Genomic DNA, 21,866 nt, shown 5'->3' with positions numbered 1-21,866 from the left:
AGGAATGTAAGAAATGGATGTTACCACCCTTCTTCCTTGCATAAACTAAAATCTCTGAGCAGAACCACACACCTTTAATTTGGGTCAAAAGGCAGTTACCTGTATTACTTTTATTTTAGCAAATACATCTACATGGGGATTGAATTCAAGCTAAGAGATTCCTAGCTTTACGTGTGACTTTTTTTAAACAAGGGAGGTCTCCACAGATTTAAAATGCCAAATAAGAAATTCTGCTTGGCAAGCATGAAGTATACACTGATGATAGCATTACACTTCTACAAAATTTACTGATGCAAATACTGTAAAATATTGAGTCCCTTTTCCTTTTGGATGTTAAAGGACTGACAATTGTTTCATTTAACTTCTTCAAGTCTGTTGCAGCAATTGTCAGAGGAAGAAACAACAAAAATTCTTATACAATCCTCCGATACACAGAAATAGAAAACAACATTCAACAGTTAATGTAGCTTTTAAGAATGCAGTACAGATATTTATGGTGTACAATGATCCACACCTGCAAATTTGAAGAGGCAGAATTCACCATATATGACCTAAGTCACAGCGTCACCCTAGATTTTCTACCCATAGCAGTTTGATGCATCAAGCACCAAGATTTTCAAGGTAAAAGATTTATTATCCTCTCTGCTCAGAGGACATAAATAACTGTCAGTTTATTGAATTAAAAAAAAAAAAATCTTGAATTTCAATGATTTGTAAAGAGAAACTGGAGAAAGAAGTTGCAATTTCCACAACTTTTCTGTACAGAAATAGCACAAAAATACAATTCAAAGATAAATTTTGTGCCTAATAGTGCATATACTCTGAAATTACATCCTTGTTTTCTTATTTTTTCTCACATTTGAATCTTAAAAACAGTAAATATTGCTCAAAGGTTTAAATATTCAAAAGTATAGGAATAGAGCCAAAATTAGTAGGCAAGGCTTATTCTTAAAATTTTTTCTTAAAATTGTTTTCCACATTTATCAGTTTAAGCCCTCTTAAACTTTCTAGACAAACTTGTCCTTTTGACATTCTTCGTCCAGCCTCAGACACACCAAATTCCTTTTCAAGCAGTATCTTTGCAATATCTTAGAAAATTCGTCTGTGGTCAGATGAATCTTTGCTTGTCAATAACTTTCTCTTATGGGTATCAGCTGAACTACATCACAGCTTTTATTGGTCACTCTGTGATCACTCTGCTGGGATGTATTATAAACAGTTAAGTACGAGTTTAAACAAGCTATCTTCAAAAGAATCCATGGACCTCTGGCCACTGAATTATAGAGATTTACAGCACTGTAGCAAAAATTTGGTTTTTAAGACCCCATGTTCCTCAGGCAGCAGAATTTTGAGAAAGAGGACTGCAGGACAAGGTACCTAAAACCTGAATGTTATCATACTCTGAAAGAAAGCATTTTAGACCAAAAGGAGTGATTTTTTTTGTTTGTTTTGTTATTAGGTAGAGGCTGGAAAAGCAGAATGTGAGAAAGGCAACCTGTTCCACTGAAGTGGTTTAATTTCATTATATATCTTTGGAGACATCACTTTCCATCACTCTCCTTGAATGAAGAGATAAAAAAGGAAAAATGGTCATTGTGTAAGGCTGTAGAACATCAAACCTTGCATATTCTAAAAAACAGGAGCATGGATAAGCTCATAGGGATCCTTTTGGTGTTCTATATTGAGTTATATATCACCTTCAATTGTTCAAAGATTAAATTCTTATTAGTCTTTTTCTCCCAAATACTTTTAATATATTGAAAGCAAATCTGATGCCTGATGCAACTTGATTTGGAACATTTCACAGTGTCAAAGAATTACTACGTTGGGAGAGACCTTTAAGATCATTGAATCCAACCCAGCTTAATACAATCAAAAATTATAGTGTCTTTGCTAAAGCTACCTGTCAGAGGCTCAACAAGTAATTTTCCAAATAATTGAATTGATTGGCCCTAAAAGCAGAACCACCCCCCTCCCCCACAAAACCACACTAAAAAACCCTAAGCCAAACAAGAGATCAACTCCCAAATTTAAAAATCCACACAATGAAGGGTGTCCACGTGGAATATATTTCAAATTTTAAAGTGAGAGTGTGGTGGTGACACCAGTACATGTAGTGATTTGACCCTACTCATGGAAGGCCACAGAATTTCTATTAACCTAGCAGTGCAACATCTCATGTCTTGTCTTGACCAGAATTGAGGTTAGCAATGTAAATATGATTTATGGCAAAGGTCTGAAAAATCTATAAAGTTGATAAGCAGCAAACATTACCCCTATATGTTACACTGGGGTTGGAAGAGGCTATCACAGAATCTAAATTAATAATTGCAAACTGCCTTCACAAAGGGGCAAACACAGGTCAGGTAGCAACCAACAAACAGAAGTCAAAGAATGACAGGATGTTTGAAAACAAAACAAAAACAAAAATGGAAAAAAGAAAAAAAATCCCATGACAGATTCAAATCTGAGAAGAAAGAAATGGTCACCACCAATCATAAAATTCTTCATTTAAAAAGACATATAGCTTCCTGTAATCCTCTCCCTTACTCCATCTCTCCTGAGGATGTGTACCAACCTAAAATAATAAGCTAAATAAAAGATGAACAAAATATCAGAGAAGTAGAAAACTTGAGTCACTTACATATCACAAATTTAACTGTATTTCTACTGAAGCTTTTCTTTATCTGTAAAGTCTGTAAAAATCAGTGTCATTGTAACTGAGACAGTAACTGCCTATTTGAATTACACAATTAGACCTTAATTAGACTAACCTTAATTTCCATTGGTATTACAGCATAATCTAAAGTGTAGATATGATTCCTGACTTTGTACTAACTTCAAATGATCCTCCTAACTTCAATATATCCTCATTATTAACTCCTTTCTCTATTTTCTGCTTTTTTTCTTTGTCTTAGTCTGGTACTGCAACCACTCCACAACGTTTATCAATCACCCAAAAAGAAAAAGCAACAAATCAGGAACAACTTCAAAGTTTGCAATGCTTAAAACAATGCCAACAAACTATGGTTTACTCACAGTAGTGAAGTTCAAATCTTAAACAGCGTGACAGTTAATTTTCCATGAAGAATATGATTAAACAGCATTTAATAAATTATTTCCTTTCTAATGTCTATTATTATGCTAGTAAAACAAAACCTGAAAAGGATCAGATTTGTGAAGAGACTACTTTATTTTTTATTCTGCTTCTAATCCCTCTTAGATGAAAGGTAAAACCAGAGATCCCACAAAACCTCATATACAGCATTTATTGCTGTGGCTCAAAAAGTAAATGAAGTTTGAAAATTAATGTCCTCGCTGGTTTTAACAGAAATATCCATTCATGATGTAAAACAACAACAACAACAAACAAAAACAAACAAAAAAACCCCCACAAAACAAAACAAAAAAAACACCCAAAACTTTTTCTTTCTTTACTTTTGATGTGTATTCTATTATTAAGGTAATAATTTGACAAACTGACAGATGCTGCAGCCCTAACCAAACATTTTCTGCTTTATTCCAGTCTTCTGATTTTGAGATATGGAAAAGAATTTTGCACACCTACAGAAAAAATGTATTGCATGATAGCTGCAGGTCCCTCGAAAAACAGGAAGAGATTTAACGTATTTCCAGAACTCAGTTGTTAAGGAAAAGAAAAGCCCATTAACGGTTCTGAAAGCTCTTGATGCATAGCAAAGTAGCAACTGAAATAACAGAGCTGAACTCCACTGGTATTTCATAGAATTTATTTATGTTGATGTAGACAGGCAAAGAATAAAAATATTTTAAAGAAGAATCTAAAATACCACAAAAGGACACTAATTGGCAATGGTTTGCTTTTTTCTTCTTAATCCTGACAACAGAAGAAACAATCTTCTAGACATAAGTGCCTGAAAAGAAATACTGACATTGCAACTAAGACAGAACTACGGCAAAGAAAGAAGGAATTATGTTGAAAAAGTGAATCTTCAAATATGGTCAAATAATTAGAGACAACGATATTTTAAAAAAGACAAATTTTATCACAGAGGAATTGCTAAATATGATAAGGAAGCCAATTAAGAGCAAGCCAAGAACCTCATTTTAACTATTATTGTAAATTTTGTCCTTACCACTCTCAAGTTTGTCAAACTTTCAAAATATAACATTTAGACAGAAACAAAAGTCTGTATTTTTTACTTCTATTAAAATAAAATTTCAGCTCCTCTTCCCTCCTCCTGGTCCCACTATCAGGCTCATTTAATCGGTATTGTCAACTTTTATTGTGCTATCTTCTGAAGACAAAATACTGAAGTGACAATGGAGATGTCCCATATAATTATTTATTAGGAGCATGGAATTTTGATGTGGTGGAAAAGGGTTTTTTGGGTGAATCATGAGCTCCGTGATAGAGTTATTCTTCAAATAGATTTAAATAAATATGTAAATAAATATGGATTTTGCAATTTAAATGGTAATAAATTAATTTACTGGTCTCTATTTCCTTTATCTTGCCCTTACTAGGACTGAATCAGCTAGAATTATTATACTAGCCATTTTCTAATGCAATCCTGTTCAAATCACAAAATTTCTCATGTTGCTACAACATGATCATGATATTACCACAAAAGGTAGAGACCAATAAAATATATATTTTTGCCTCTGTAACATATTGCAATGGAATGACAGTAACAGAATCTCACAGTATTATGCAGCCATCCTAAGTTACACAGAGAGATGGTACTTTTCCCTCTAGGTATTATTATTTTGTCATTGTCACCATATGTTATGTACAAAAAAAGAGCAGATGGAACATTTATTTTTTAATAAAGATGGGTACAGCGGTTCTGGTCCACCTCCAGATTATAGCTAAAAGGTGTTGTTCTAAAGGTTGTGAATCTGTATCTGACAAAACTATTAGAAGCAAATATCCAATTAGAAATGCATAATCATAGTTTTTCCTCTCAACATAATTGTCATTCACATAGTTTAGTTTCATCCACTCTTTCTGTTTATTGTCCACATTCTATCAACATAAAGAAGTAAAATAAATTATTGAAAGAGATGCTTCAGACAGACAAATGATATCTCATTTTAAGCAAAGTAATACTGCATTAAATCATTCTTAAAAAAGAGATCAATGTAACATGAAGGAATCTTCCATATTTGTACTTATTTTGTTGGGACAGAGTTTATTTTTCCATAGCAGCCACTACAATGCTGTATTTTGAATGACTGGACAAAACAGTGCAGTAACATTAGCTGTTTCAGGTATTGCTGAGCAGTACCTGCACAAAATCCCAGCCTTTTCTACTTCTCGTGTTGCCTTGACAGCATGGGGACTGGGGATGGGCGAGAGGCTATGAGGGGACACAGCTGGGACAGCTGAACCCAACTGAGTTACCTCATACCACGCCATGCTCAGCATATACAGCTGGAGGAAGAAGAAGGGAGGGCAGGACATTCAGAGTAGGAAAGCTACATAGCAAAAATCTGGTTTTGTCACCATTTACCTTTCTCAGGTAGACATATTGCCCTAGGATTCAGCAACATGTGCAGATGTCCTGCTTAGCAAATGAGTACAACAAATCAGAATCTCCAAGTCAGTTCTATTGAGCATGATGTGCACAGATGATAGGAGTACATTCAGGGTAGGCAATACATTTTTCTCATGTCAGATTTACAGTGTGTGGTCAAACTAACAATGCAGAGCACTGCAACATGACTTCTGCTTTTCCCAAAATCAGGGCAGCACTGCACAAGGCTTATGAAGCTGATCTGCATAATGGACCTGCCCTGGATCCTCAGGTTTTCAGTTAGGAAATTTTGTAATCCATTCAAGATTTGTATTTTGAATGAGACCACTACCAAACATCTCTGAACAAGACCTCTGAATGCCACTTGAATATAATTTTTGTGGGTGGGAGAGAGAAGAGATATGAGCTTAACATAAAACATCAGTATGTTTTTTGCTTGCTTGTCTTTTATTGCAGCCTTGTACTACATCTTGAGATGAGTGCTATCACTCTGACAAAACCATTAGTTTTGCCAGTTACAGTCCTTCTGTAAATACAGTCCTTCATAAGTCATCATATATATCTGATGCATCCATTAATCTAGCTCAGTTTACCAATTCCACACAGCTGCTGTATATTTAATACATATGGAAAAGTTAAAAGTGACATTCCCATCTAGATTATTTTATTGACTGGTGTAAGCAATTTCATACAGTTCTCCTAAATACACACTAGCACATAATATTAACATATATAATATATAATATATTCATACTTATTAAACTTTCTTTTTACATATTAAACTTTTCTGTCTCCCTGACCCACAGAAGGGCTTTTTGTGAACAACAGATCTCTGCAGTAACCACATGGAAATCCTACCTGGCACAAAGGGTTAAAAAAACCACCCCAAAACTGTATAATTTTGATTTATTCCTAAAAGCTGTTGAGTTAGTACAATGTGGTGGAAAGAATTCACAACAAGCAATTTTCAGAGCACATCCAAAGCCAGGGTAATATTTCTACTTCTGATCTTGAAAAGAAAGTATGTAGCACTATTCTTCCTTCAGATCACCCAGAAGGTAACTCTAATATGTGTGTCATGAAAACTGTAACAGATTTTTGACAGGTCTCCTGAGCAATTTACCTGAGGTCTATTCTAAAGCAGCATAATTTTCCTGTCAACATTTGCTGGTGTCATTGGGGGAACTATGCCTGGTTTTGCAGCAGGCTGGGATGAAATGTAAAAGGACACAATATACAGAAAAAGAAAAAAAGTTTAAAGATGAAACAATTACAGCATTCCTCTTGGCTTGGGAGGACAATGCATAGAAAGATAGCACCATATCATAAAAGTTTTGATTTAGTATATATGTTTTTCACCATTTCCCATATGTTTCTCACACCAAAATTTCCTTTTGGCCCAAACTAACAAGGCCTATTTTTCCCTTTCTCAGTGGGAATTGTTCAGTTAAACATCCAAATTCTGTTCAATCATTTCCTACCACGCTAATGACATGCTTTCTACCATATATATAAATAGAAATCAATGATGCTGAGATGCAAAAAAAGGTAGTTCTGTCTAAAAATAGGGGTTTTGTGGGCTTTTTGTAAAATTATTTAAATATAAAAGACTCCAAATAAGAAACAGACTATACAACTACATAATTTCAACAACAAAAATTTTGAGTGAAAGGTTATATTTACCTTGGGATATATTAGAAAAGGCCACCATATCATGGGTGACATTTCTAAATATCAATTTAGCTGATCTTATGAAAATGCTCCTCTTTCTCTGGAATCAAACTGAACAAATACTCCAGTGCAAGTTCCTTTAGCCCAGCAGCACTGTTTAAAAATAAGAATAATAAAAATTCATGTCTTTTGTCCACAGTTCAAAGGCAGATAGGAAATACTGCAGCCTACATGTACATCCAAGCCTGTTTCACTAGTCCAAATCCTCAGCTCAGACCACTCATTTAATTTAAGGTACTGAATATCTTAATTTATAATTGTTGTGTTAAAAGAAAAATATATCGGGTAGGTAACAGATCACAACAGGTAAACAAGTGATTGCATAGTATCTATTTTAGTGTTCATAAATAGCATCTGTAAAGACTTCTGAATCTGTTATTATGTTGATTTACTGCTTGAAGGTATAAGAAAGTTGAGTTGACACCAATGTGCCTCAGTTTTGGAACATGCCATGAACTAGATAGTTCAAAATTTTCTTGTGATTCTCCACCATTACAAAACATTCTTGTTTCTATTTTTATTATTGGTATTTATAAAAGCAAACTGTATTTTCTGTACTGGTCTGTATTGGGACCAGAGTAATTTCATATCTTCATTAATGACAAAGATGAAGGAATTGAGTTCACCTTCAGTGAATTTGCTGATGACACCAAGCTGAGTGGTGCAGTTAACCCACCTGAAGGATGAGATGCCATCCAGAGGGACCTGGACAAGCTCAAGAAGTGGGAAAATGCAAATCTCATTATTTAACAAGACTGAGCTCAAGGGGCTGCACCTGGTAGCATCAACACAGGCTGGAGGATGAACAGATCGAGGACAGCCCTGTAAGAAAGGCTGGTGGGTGAGAGGCTGGACATGACCCAGCCGTGTGTGCTTGCAGCCCAGAGAGCCAGAAGTGTCCTGTTCTGCATCCAAAGCAGCGTGGGCAGCAGAGGGAGGGAGAGGATTCTGTCCATCTGCTCTGCTCTGGTGAGACCCCACCTGTGGTGCTGCATCCAGCTCTGGGTCCTCAGGGCAAGAAAGACATGCACCTGCTGGAGTGAGTCCAGAGGAGGCCACCAAGTTGATTAGAGGAAAGGAGCACATCTCCTATGAGGAAAAGCTGAGAGAATGGTGTTTAACCAGGAAAAGAGAAGGCTTTGGGGTGACCTAATTGTAACCTTCCATTGCCTGAAGGGAGCCTACAAGAAAAATGGAGAGGGGCTTTTTACAAGGCTATGTACTGACAGAACAAGAGGGAATGGCTTCAAACTGAAAGAGGATAGGTTTAGATGAGATATCATGAGGAAATTCTTTACGAAGAATTCTGTGTCAGTGGTGAGGCACTGGAACAGTTTGACCAGAGAAGCTGTGGAGGTCCCAACCCTGGAAGTGTTCAAAGCCAGGATGGATGGAGCTCTAAACAAACTGGTCTATTGGAAATTGTCCCCTGCACATGGCAGTGGGGTTGCAACTGAATTGTCTTCAAGGTCCCTTCCACTGTAAACCATTTTACGATTCTCTGATTCTATTATTTCGTATATGCTACTTGGGAGTATGTAAAATAGCTGTATTTTTAAAATTACTTTGTCATTCATATCAATGTTTTAGGTTAAAAAAATCCTAAATTTTGTTCCCTCCTTGTCTCACTCCTCTTCAGAAAAGTTATTTTTGTCTTCTATGCAGGAACAATTCTAACCCTAAAGAAGTTTATTTAAAATACAATGTACAGTTACAACACACCAGCAAACAACTATTTCATTTTCATAAAACAGCCCAAAGTGGAATGTGCTTTCAATCCAAACGTGTTTATAATCATTTTTAGGGCTGTGTGGTTTTAAAGCATGATTTCATTTTCTTCTTCTTGGCTCAAAGCAAGAAACCCCAAATAAGTAAAAATTTTTACTGTGTCTAGTTCCGTATGACCATTTACGGAGTAATGACAAGTGATCCTAACATAATTAGTTTAATTTTGAGTACCTTTTCCAGATAAGGTAAAGACATTTATGTCCTGTATTTAAACATTTAATAATATTAAATTCTCTAATTAAACATTAGAGAACACAAACACAAAGAACAAGTGCAGTTTTGGCTTACAAGATTGAACACAAATATTTCTGAAAACTCCTTTTTAAATATTATGTTGTTTTCATTATTGATATTTAAGGGTTTTTTAATCAATTGACTCTACTTTATTTTTTCAGTATGTGAACACATTTTTATAATGGAAAAAACACAAATGTGTAACATATTTATTATTCCAAAGTACTGCATACAAGTTAGGGACTCACTCCCAAGATTTAGAGAAATCTTGTTTTCGTTACAAAGGAAAAATGGAGTTTGTTGGTGTGGTGGGTTTTTTTGTTTGGTTGGTTTTGTTTTGTTTTTTGTTTAGGTTTTTTTTTGTTTGTTTTTTGTGTTTTTTTGTGTTTTTTTGGTTTTTTAATATGAGGAATAAGAAGAATTTGAAAGTATTTCTAGACATTTCTCATCACAAACTCCAGTTTTCACAAATTCTGTTTGATTGGTGTATGACCTTCAGCATTCCAAAGTGTAAAACTTCTGCTTCATGCACATGATCCTGATTGGTTCTTATGAAATTTAATATAGGCATATCCTGAAGCATTTGATTTAACATTTCTGTGGGAATTGCATCCACTGTTCAGTGAAATTAACTTATCTGCATTTAGAAGCTAGTAAAGACCACACACACACACACACTCGGAAAGGTCTCCTTGAAAACCTCTTGTGACTTGTCATCATGTATTTGGGTCACTAGTAATAAATTCTTTATAAATAAATTAGAGGCTAAATTTCATGACCTGAAAAATTTCAGAAAAATAAGCACTTGGAAGAAAATAATCTCTTGTTGGATAAGAACTAACTAAGATAGTGAAAAAAATACTAGAAATTCAGAAAATATCTTTTCTAATCCTTTGTTACCTAGTTAATTAGTAACAGAATACCAAATTGTAGTCACAATGGTATCAGGGCATAATATTTCCTTAATATCTCTCCCTCCCCATTTCAGGTAATGCATATATTCACCAAAAACCCCCACAAGCATGCAAAGTTTTTTACTATCTTCATTATCCTTCATCTTTCAGTGTGAACACCACAATTTTTTTTACATGGTTGAAGTTTTTATTACATCTTGATGGAAACAGTTTATAAGCTACAAGTTTTTTGTGGAGTGTTGTGAAAACAGAAAAGGGTAGAGTCAAATCTAGTTTTGTTGCAAACTAAAAAATTTTAAAATGTCTCATTATTTTACTCTAGGACCTTATGTTCTTTCTCTTTATAGCACATTTTCCTAAAATTTTGAATTTTTGGAGTCAATATTTTCTAAATTATAAACATTATTCTTGTATATAAATTAAATAATTTATTTATTATACTTAAGAAGTCTTAGTAAGGTCAATGGAAATAGAGTTTACTCTCAGCACAACCATCAGTTTCTGAAACAAACAGAAACATCAATAGCTTTCTTCACCTAATCAATGCAGACAGATTGATTTTTCAGAAGGCAGATTATTATGTATGTATTATGTATGTCTGAGTATCATGACCTTTCAGATTTTACCAACAATATTCTTCATGTAAATTGATGTGCCTTATACCATGGGAGCCAGGGATGCAGAACTGCCAAAAGCATTCACTTCCACTTAGTTAGCTGGAAATATCACGAAAAAGAGCCTTCCTCAATCATGGTGTGTCGTGTGATGAGTTGTAAATGTCTAAGACAATTCAGAACTGCAGATACCTTTACACCAAGTGATCATAAAACCACAAGAGTGTGAATGTAGAGTAATTGATTTAAACTTATCAGTTCTAGGCCATTAGACTTGGTAAAAGGTATTTCCACTCAACTATACAGGAGCCCATTACAGTCATTTCCATTTGAAGGTCAGCAATCACCAGCGTTGACCTTCAACATGACATAAAAGTTATTAATTGATTACTTTACCAGAACAGTGAACAACCACAAAACAATCACAAAAAAGCAAAAAACACACACAAAAAAATTCCCCAAAACAAACCACCAAAACAAACTAAACAAAAAAAACCCCCATCCACAAAAAACCCACAAAACAAAACAAAACCAGAAAAAACAAAAACAGGAAACCCCCTTACATTTAATCAATCTGAACAGAAGAAACTTAATATTTTGGTGAATTAGGCTGGGCTGAAGCTATCCATCTTCAACAGTTTTATAGCCTTTTAGCCAAGTTCTAATTCGGATACAGTAATTTGATACTAAGTGATGGACAGTGGGGCTCTAAGGGCAGAGACTGGGCTGCCTGGGCTTTGGGCCAGTTTAGAGATAGTATAGATGAGGGCATGCCCCTGCTCCCCTTTTAGAAAGGAACTTAAATAAAGCTTGGACAAAATGCTCTGCTGGAAACCAAAAGTAAGTTCTGCTCAGCTCCTGGCAGTGCTTGCCTTGGGGAATGGGTGTCCCTCTGACACACTGGGGTAGAGGTTAACACACTGGTTTTGATGCTGACACCAGAATTACAGCAGTGCAACACAAGAGGAATTCTGGATTCTAAGTACTTACAGCCATTACATAGCTATACCACACTGGCAAAAAAAAAAAAAAGCAGTCTCCACAGACTAATCACTTGCAAAATTACAAGGACCTCTTGCAAACTCAAGACAGAAAAATGTTTTCTAAGATAGCACCTGTAAGGGTTTCTACAACCTGCTTCAGCAAGGTGTACAACAGTGTGTTAAATATAATATACTCTCTGGCTCTAAAGAAATTGCATCTTCAACATGGTTACAACTCATTTGTAATATACATTTGGTAATGTGAAAATAAATACCCTCAGTAAGATGTATGGCTGGAAGTAAGGTTTTATTATGGTATCTAAGAGTTCCTGCTAAATGTCTTCATTACTGATATTTCTGCTTGTATATTATAGGTAAAAAAATGTTGAAGATTATTTATTTTCCTTTGCAATTATGTTATGTGTCAACACAGCTTGGGAATGTCTTGAAATTTTTTTTTCAATATATTCACTTCCCAACTATAATTAAACAAAGATACTAGAAATATTAGATATTATTTCCTTACCAAAAAATAAAGAATTTTCTTTCACAATGTTTTTGCAGTAAGAAGGACAGTTTTAGACTACAACAAAAGAACATCTTTAGCATCATCAAGTACAAATAAAATTCTGGTCAAAGCACCTTAAAAAAAAAGGAAAACAAACAATACAGGAAAAAAAGGGATTTTGTCCTTAGAAGAAGAAAAAACTTTGGTTATCTTATATAAACTATTATTTCCCTTCATCATAAATCTTCTGTAACTGAGAAAGACAGAGAGGTCAATATTCCTAAATTGAGAAAAGCAAAGCATATGGGAAGAGACGAGGTCAGACAAGAGGTGTTCAGATCCATAGATAAATATTTATGCTCTTAGGGGACTACCTGTCTCCAATGTGCACAAATAAGTGTTGGTTTTAAGAAATTGAATCTTGACAAAATTACCTTTAATAACAACAAAATAGAAGCTGTTATTTCAGCTTTCATCTTTGGCACAGGACTAAATTTTTATTAAATTCTTAAGCCTCAAAGTATTGTGCTCCTTTTTTTTTTTTTTTTTAATAAGGTCTAATGAAGAAATACTAGACTATTTCCAATTAGATTTAGATTACTCTTCTCCTATAGCCATAGAATCATAGAATAGTTCGGGTTGGAAGGGACCTTAAACATCATGTGAGTCCAAACCTCTGCTGTAGAGAGAGACATCCTTCACTAGACCAGGTTGCTCAGAACCCCATCCAATCTGGCCTTGAACAGTTTTGTGGATGGGGCAACCACAGCTTCTCTGGGCAACCTGTTCCAGTGCCACTCTCACAATAAAGAATTACCTCCTAGAATTTAATCCAAACCTACTCTCTGGTTTGAAGCCATTCCACTTTCTTCTGTCACTACACATCCTTGTAGATAGTCCCTTTCTGTCTTTCCTATAGGCCTACCCTAGATACTGGAAGGCTGTAACCCCTGAACCTACTCTTTTCCAGCTCTGAACAAACTCAGTTCTCTCAGCCATGCCTCACAGAAGAGGAGCTCCATCCCTCTGATCCTCTTGGTGCCTGCCTTTCTCCAACAGGTCAATGTCTTTTTGGTACTGAGCACCCCAGAGCTGGATGCAGCATTCTAGGTGGGGTCTCACCAGAGCAGAGGGGTAGAATCCTCTCCCTTGTTGTGCTGCCCACGCTGCTTTGGATGCAGTCCAGGACAGTTCTGGCTTTCTGGGATGCAAGAGAACGTGGCTGGGTCATGTCCAGCCTCTCACTCACCAGCACCCCCAGGTCCTCCTCACAGGGCTGTTCTCAATCTGTCCATCCCACAGCCTGTGTTGAAACTGGAGGTTGCCCTGACCCAAGTGCAGCCCCTTGCATTTGATTGTGTTAAATCTCATGAGATTTGCATTGTCCCACTTTTTGAGCTGGATATACTGGGATAAATCAGTAAAAGAGGAAAGGATAAATAAGTAAGAGAGAGAGGAAGGGAGGGATGAAAAGAAGGAAAAGGAAAGAAAGAAGGAATAAGAAATATTATTAAGGTTTACCTAGAGATATCTCTTTCCACAAACTTGGCTAAAAGGGTTAGAAAATGAGAGGGCAGACCAGGGACAGCTCTCAGAGCCATGATCTCTTCAATGAACATAATAACCCAGAACAGCTGTTCTGAAATCAATGGGCATAGCACAACCACGCAAAGCACAAGAAATTCCAAACATCTACTGCTGACTCTTTAAAGAACTGAAATTTGCAAATGTCAAAAATGTTCAAAACCATGAGCATGCATTTTTAAGAGAGATACTGCTGAGGAACAATTCCTTTTGTTCCTTTTCCAAGACTGCTAAAAGGCTTCCCAAATTGAAGACTGAATTAGCTTTTTCTTACTTTTTAATTTTTTTCGAAGTTTTCTTAAAAAGTAATTTGAATAACAGAATATCTTGAGTTACAAGGCCCCACAAAGTCCAACTCCTTTTCCTGCAACAAATGAATTTAAAAGTTGACTACTTCAAAAAAGTTGAAATTTAGTCATAGGAAATATTTTTAAATATTCAGTAACTGTAGCAAGTCCCTTGCCAGCTGAAACAAACTTTCAGATATTTCACATAGGGGCAAAATTTCTATATAACTGGAAAGACTAATCACTGATTAATCAGATTTGACAGGCTGAATTCAAAGGAATGAAACTTGAACAGAGCACTGGCACACTTGGACGCACATTTTCCCCTTTACCAAATGACAACTTAATCATGAGACCAAAGGAAAAAAAAGAAAAATAAAAGAAAAAAAAGTAAAATTCTTGATCTTCTATCAACAGCAATAATGTTAAGAAAACGTTTTAGGAATTAATAAAATGGAGGGAAAAAAGAGAATTAAAAATTAAAATTTTATCTCAGTAAAGATTTTTGGAACAATCTGAAAATATATTCAAGTTGAGAACAGAGCAGAAGAAAGTTAAATCAGTTTCTCATACATATATTCTGGGGTAGAGACTACTGTGGTTATTTCATAAGGGAACTAGATAAAATAGTATATCACATGAATAATGTAAATATCTTTTTACAAGGGGGAAAAAATAGATCTTAAAATCTGGCAGTACTTTTATAAAGATAACTAAGAGAGGCCAAATAGGATATGAGGAACAACTTGCAGAAATTACAAAAAACTATTATTAATCCTTTTTCTAACAAATCAACAGCAAGAAACCTCTTAGTCTATTGATAATGACATAATCAATATCAAAAATTAAGGAAACAAGAAAGCTACTTGAGTTTGCTCTGTATCCACACAGGAGAAGCATGGAAATAAATAATTCTGTGCCCATATTTTATATATATATGGGTTACATGAGAGGATCTGTCTCAAACTGAACATTGTCATAAATCAAGGGGACAAAATGGGTAGTTAAAAAGTCCTAGGACTAGATACCACACAGCAAAGAATTCAAAAAGCCCAGAAAACAGCTAACACAAGGACAATTTTTAAAATGCTTCTAGAGGGCATAAAAAAGCCCAGAAAAAACTGATATCGACATTCTCAATTGCAAATAAGATGAGACATTGGCAAATATGATTTATTGAAGAAGAATCAAAACTATTTTTATTCAAAAAGTCTTAGGTGTTACTAACTAATGCCAGTTTTCTGAATGAGTCAATAAATTGACTCTGCCAGATCAGAGGTCTAGGCAGGCCTTAAAATGGCATTTAACAAAGGTCTTCTACAGTCATTCTTAGAGAAACTTAGCTGACAAAAAAAAAGGCCCTTACATACAGGAATAACTAGTTACTAAATTAGGAAAAAATAAGTGAGAAGCGAAAGAGGGAGGAATAATTGAGCAGTTTCCATGGTGTTGGAAGATCATATGACTGATGGTGTGAAGAAAGAGGGAACTGAACTAATTTTCTGTTTCAGTATCATGAAAATGTAAAAGTAGATGTAAAGCAAACAGTGTAAATTCTTTACTAATACTCAGCTGAATTTATAATTTTTCATGGCAGGGCATAGTGGATGCTAAAAATTCACATTTGTTCAAAAACAATTTTAAAAAATTACCAAAAAAATATCCTGTAAGAAGTATTAGGGGTGAAAAACACTGATCTCATTCTGGAAACTTCTAAGACATGAATTGCTAAGAAGCCATGACAGTTCTCTGAGACAGTATTCCTGTGCTGCTCTCAGTAAGTATTCTATACATACCCATTTTTGGCCAATGTCAGAAATGGGATATAGGCCTAGATGAACTTTTATCCTGATGGCGTGCAAATACTCTCATGCTACTCTGCAAAAACAAAAAAGGTAACTGGCTGTTTTAAAGCAAGCTTTCCCAACTGACTGGAAAAAAACAGGGAGGGAGCTGGTGCAATAGAGCTGGGAAACTGAAGAACAATACTAAATATGTATCTTTAAGTGAAATAAAAATATTGTTCTAAAAAGAAAGAATACCATATTCATATGAAAGAATACCGTATTCATAAGATACACATGCATCAAAAAAACCCTTAGAGCTTTTTTAGTTCCCATCATCACAATAAAATTTGTAATTTGAAAATATTTATATTTAAAACGTATCATTACAATTTACAGGCCCATTCAAGAAGTTGGAAAATAGGTGATAAAATAATGAAATTAAATGAACAAAATTAAAGCATATTAATGTTCTTAAAGTTATACCACTAGTCAGATGCAAACGAGAGATATATTTTTAAATATGTTCTTGGACTTTCATCATTTCTTGTCAGGAATTCTGAATTAAATATCTTTGAAACTGGAAACAAATTGGTGAGAAAAGTACAGTACTGAGTGTTGATCCATAACAGTTTGTAAACCAGTGGGTTTTTTTCCCTTTCTTTTATTAAACATCAGCATAATTTGCTAGAGGAAACATATCTGTAAAGCTCTATTTTTATTAGTTTTAGCTCTACAGTTTAGTCAATTTCTAAGGAATTGAAATGAGCATTTCACCAGAAAGTAATTAGAAAACATATAAAACCAACTGTACTATATGTCGTAATTCTGACAAAATATATTGTATTTTAGAAATCCATTAAGGGAGCAAATTGTGCAGCCTCTACTGTTTTATCATTGCAACAACCAGCCCCAGTGGTTTTTGTTGAAACAAATATACTTCCCCACTGGATGAACAGTGCTAGATGAATATCAAAGGGTTTAACAATATTACTATAATTACATCTCCTCTCAAGTTTTGTTCTTATGAAGGATAAAAAAATATATAAAATACGCAGTCCAAGAGATCCATGACACAAAACCAGCAACGAAACACATGGCAATTAATATAAGCCCTTAGTATTCAAATTTCTCTCTTATCATTCAGGCAAATTATAAAACTCCTCCTCTGTACTGTGGTGCCTTCTTAAAACACATCCACACAGGCATTGAGAGGTGTGCAGACAGATCACTGTCTAATGAATGTGCTCACTGTTGGCAAGGCAGCAGTGTGCCACTCCTCTGGCACCTGGCCCTACCTCACACCCCTAACTCAGCACAGCAGAAGCTGTAAACAGACCAGAGCTGCAAATGTTGGACCCCACACACAAACACAGGAGTCAAGATTTTTCCTGCTCCTGTGGCCCTTAATCCACATGTGTCCTTAGGCCATCCCAAAAACTGTCAATGCCCCAGACACATCCACTCTCTCAAGGCTTAGAGCAGGGACTGTTAATACCTGAAGCTGAACTTCCCTCATGGTTTCCTTTAGAAAGAATTAATGTGCACAAAATCACTCTGAATTAAAGCAATACCGATTCAAGAGGGGATGAGGAAAGAATTTGCCTTAAAGCCACATTATGTCTTTTAACCAAAATGTAAAGGTATGTTTATGCAGCTGCAGCAGTTTTCATCTTGCTCCATTTATTTTTCTTGACCAATTCTTAAATTTGATTTCTCAACTGTACTTGCAAGATCAGTTCTAATTAATAACTTGTGAGACATTTCTGTGGAGCTCAAGGTAATAAGGCTGTCTCTCATCAAAAGTTTGCTACTGCAGTGGTCTAGCCTTTATTAAAAATAAATCTGGAAGTGAGTACAGTTGTGTTATAACATCTTCTTTAGAGATGTGCAGAGACAGCTAAATTTTATTTTGGAATTTTCGTTAATTTGATTTTTCTAGATCTTAAAAAAAAAGGGAATGTTTGAACTTTGATTTTTTATTCAACTACTTGAATAGATTTAGGGAGCAGCAATTTAGTCTTATAGCCTTTACTAGTTTTCTTTTCAGTTAAAGTAAAGAAGAATGTCATTCACATTGCACCTATTCCCACATCAAAACTCTGTATCCATAAAAATTAGAGTTTACACAGTGATACTGTTAGGAAGACTTCATAGCTACAGCAGACTAATTATTTTCTGCATAGAAGAAAACCATCATTAAATACCTCATATAATCAAGAAGAAAAAATACTCATTTCACTTCTAAGGGAGGAAAAGAAAGGGTCTAAGGGAAAGGAGGCAGTGGATAATGGTCCTATATTTTCAAAATACAAAGAAAACCAACCTCATTGAAGCTGCATCAAAAAAGGGTAACTTGCCTGTGAAATGTGAGGAACACACGCACCTCTGACACTATGATGGGATGACCTTGGCTGAATTCCAGATTCCCACCCAGCTTCTCTCTCACACCTCTCCTCTACAGCACAGGAGTGGAAAGGAAAATTGAAGGTTTTGTGGATTAAGATAAATAGACTTGACTAGGGGAAAATTAAATATATTACTAGTTAAAAATAGAGTAGGATGGTTAAAAACAAAGACAAAACAAAAATCATCTTCCTTCCTTCTCACCCTTCCTCTCAGACTCAACATAATTTCTCACCTATTTTCTCCACTACCTCTTCCCTCTATGCATAGAAGGAGAATGTCAGTATATGGGACAATGCACAACAGCTTCTCTCTGCTTCTCCTTCCTCGTCATGCTGTTCCCCTGTATCAGAGTGAGGGGTGTCACTCCCATGGGATCAATGCAGGATACTTCATGGGATCATGAAGGATAATCCTTCATGAACTGCTCAGGCATGGCTTCTTCCTGCTTCTTCAAGAACTGATGGAGGATGGGAGCTTTCCATGCAGCAAGTCTTTTAGGAACAGACTGTTCCAGGGTGGGTCCCCCAGGGTCTGGGATTCCTTCCAGGAGCCTGCTCCTGCATGTACCCTCACAGGCTGCATTTTCCTTCAGAGCAAGTCCACTTTCTCCAGCACAGGTCATCCATGGGCAGTGAGATGGCCATGTGCTCCACCATGGACCTCCATGGGCTGCAGGGGCACATCTGCCTCACCCTGGTCTGCACCATGGGCTGCAGAGGAATCCGTGCTCTGGCTCCAGAGCACCTCCTCCCCTTGCTGCTTCACGGACCTCGGTGTCTGCAGGGTTCCTTCTCACACAGTGGCTCAACTTTGGCCAGTGGGTTTCTTTTGGAGCCAGTTGGAGCTGCTTGTGCCTGGCATGGGGAAGCTCCTAAGCTCTTTTCACAAAGCCCATGGATCTATGGATTTTTTTGCTAACAACATGAAAATCTTCTCATAATACAGACAGAAATCAAGCTAAAAGTAAAAATTAGTTTATGCATCCACAAGCTCCACAGTTCAATATTCAGGGCCACTACAGAACACATTCCACTATTTTAATATTTCATAGCCAGCTATTTACAGTAACCGTTAGAGATAATACAAAAGAATAGTTACTATTCCTCAAAATTAATAGATATGTTTGTTTCAAGATCCTATTCACAGATGAAAGAGAAAATATTTTTGCATAAACATCATGTTTTGTGTGTTAATTTATACCATCAACAAGATGGTTTTTTTCTTCATGTTATCTGTTCCTAGATGAACCAGTTAGATCTATTTAATATTTACCGTGATGTTAGTCAAATAATATATCTAATTATTTAAATGGTATTTTCCATTTCAAGAAGTACAATCAATAAAACTGCACAGTAACAATGTCTAACCCCAATTCTTTAATCAATTCTGCTCATCTTGTACAACAGAAGTTAACCTTTTAAAAACTGCATGTAGAAACATTTTAAACTAACATACTGCCAGCTAAGAATACTATCAAGGACTCACACTTTTCGAAAGTCATAATTAATATTGAATTTTATGCTCAGAACTTCAATCTACATGGTTTGCTACCATGGGTGGCAAGAGACTGCACAAATTCTATACCCTGTGGAGGTATGTATACATACTAAAGAGCAAGATAACTGTCAACATGAAATTGTTTAGACAAGGATGTGAGGATTTAATTTCCGAGTATCAATACCATGTTTTTAATACTACTGAAATTGCTACTGAACAAAAAATGTTGCCATTGTTTGCTTAAACCCTCAACAAGTATGAATCAGCCATATATCAATTAATAACACTGAATATTGTTTTAAATAACTACAATGGATTCTTCAAATAATCTCACAAATACAGGTTTTGGAAAAAAGTACTATACTAGACAACTGTGTTTTGCTTTGGGGTTCATTCTATAAAAAATTACCTATGTGTCTTGTGTCTACTTGCTAAATAAAGCCACAATTATACAGATCAAGATGTACAAATACCTTTAAATAGCTGTAGTTTCAATTTTTGCTGATCTAGACATCTAACCATCACCCACATTAAAGGAGTCATTCTTTTTTACTCCTCTAACCCTGCTTATAATGTTATTTTATTTGAACTTGAAGCTACCGTCCTAGAAATAAAAGGGTCTTGAACTAGAAGTCAAAACAATTGTTTTCAGGTTATGTATAGTATTAGAGAAAATCAGAAACAGTCTCGGAATTTGGCAGCGTTCAACAGTGACATTAGGATGTGTCTTCAAAGGAGAAGACAGGTTCTATCTCAATTGAGTTAAGCTGGAATCCTTGAAAAATAAACGCTTTCCTTTCTTAGCACCTGTTTTGCATTTAATGGCAGCAGCAAGGTTAAAAAATATGCCAGCTATCTCTACAAATCACTGCCTTCTCCACATATGGCTGACCAGATCTTCAATGTCAGGACTGACTTGAAGATAATTTGTTGAAAGAGGAATTTTCCTCATAAGACTGTTTCCATACTTTTTTTCAGCTGTGAAGGGTTCACTTTCTCATGAAGGGTTTGCCACAGCACTTTAATCCTGTTGATCTTTAATTTAACTAATGTTGCCAACGGGTGTTTGGTGTCACAGAAGACCACTTTTGGTGGTACCACTGGCTCTCTGCAGCCAGAGGCCAGGAGCCCTGGACACAGTGAGAAGAATACTTAGGATTCTGTGGCAGACTCTGGCAAGGAGATCTGGCTGGAAGTGCTACTGAATTCTACAAGACAGCTCAGCCTTGGGGATGATGCACCACAGTGCATGGTTCCCAGCCTAGAATGGAGAAATACAGCATGTGCTTGGTTCACAGCTCTGGAGGCAAAATGCTCCCATTGAGGTCTTGCTGTCTCCCTCTGAGGCTGGGGCAGGCAGAGGCAATATCCTCACCTCTAGGTGAGATCAAGAAGTTCTGTTGTTAAGCTGAAAGAGGGGGGCCAACAAGAATCTTGTGAAATAAGGCAATGATGAAGTCCTGCACCTGGGAAGGAAGAGTCCCTTGCAATGACATGGTGATGTTTTTTCCAAAGCAGATGTTGCTTAGAGACTAACTAGGCAATCAGTCTGCTGGTAGTGTTGACTGCTTCTTCATCAATTTTTTTCCTTCTTTTCCCTTCTCCCCCTTCCCAGTTACTAATCTGTCTTTACCTCAATCCACAGGTTTTTTTTCCTCAAATTTTCTCCTCCAATTCTGGCCCCCAGCCCACTGCTGGGAGTGAATGAGGCTGGGAGTGAGCCTGACTGCCAGCTGGGGTCCAGCCATCACGAACCACTGCCCATAGCAGGTCATGCAGTCCTGGATGTTTTTGAGACCTCACCAGACAAAACCTTGAATAACTCAGTCTAATTTCAGAGCTGATCTTGGCTTCAGCAGGAGGTAGGGCTGAAGACCTCATGAGGTCCCTTCCAGTCTGACTTGTCCTGTGATTCCATGTTCTGCAGTTATTGTAAGTCAAATATAGGGATGCTTTACTAACGGAGAGAGCTGATACTAACAGACAGAACCGATCACAGACATCAGTCTGTGAT

At 36.1% G+C, this 21,866-nt stretch overlaps 1 protein-coding gene across 4 annotated transcripts in view; it reads right to left on the bottom strand.

Moving 5' to 3' along the window:
* CCDC102B (coiled-coil domain containing 102B) overlaps positions 1 to 21,866 on the bottom strand; it is a 134,989-nt gene that overhangs the window by 70,821 nt on the left and 42,302 nt on the right. The window contains exon 6 of one of the 4 annotated variants that reach the window (XM_063397294.1): positions 18,273 to 18,404. The exons of the other annotated variants lie outside the window; for them this stretch is intronic. Coding sequence (XP_063253364.1) covers positions 18,288 to 18,404 — 117 coding nt within the window. The 3' untranslated portion in view covers positions 18,273 to 18,287. Of the gene's footprint in view, positions 1 to 18,272; positions 18,405 to 21,866 lie in introns of those variants that run through there. 4 annotated transcript variants of the gene reach the window in all.

Source organism: Prinia subflava, chromosome 1 (genome assembly GCF_021018805.1).
Source record: "Prinia subflava isolate CZ2003 ecotype Zambia chromosome 1, Cam_Psub_1.2, whole genome shotgun sequence".
Classification (NCBI taxonomy): Eukaryota; Metazoa; Chordata; class Aves; order Passeriformes; family Cisticolidae; genus Prinia; species Prinia subflava.
This window is presented reverse-complemented; position numbering and strand designations above follow the sequence as displayed.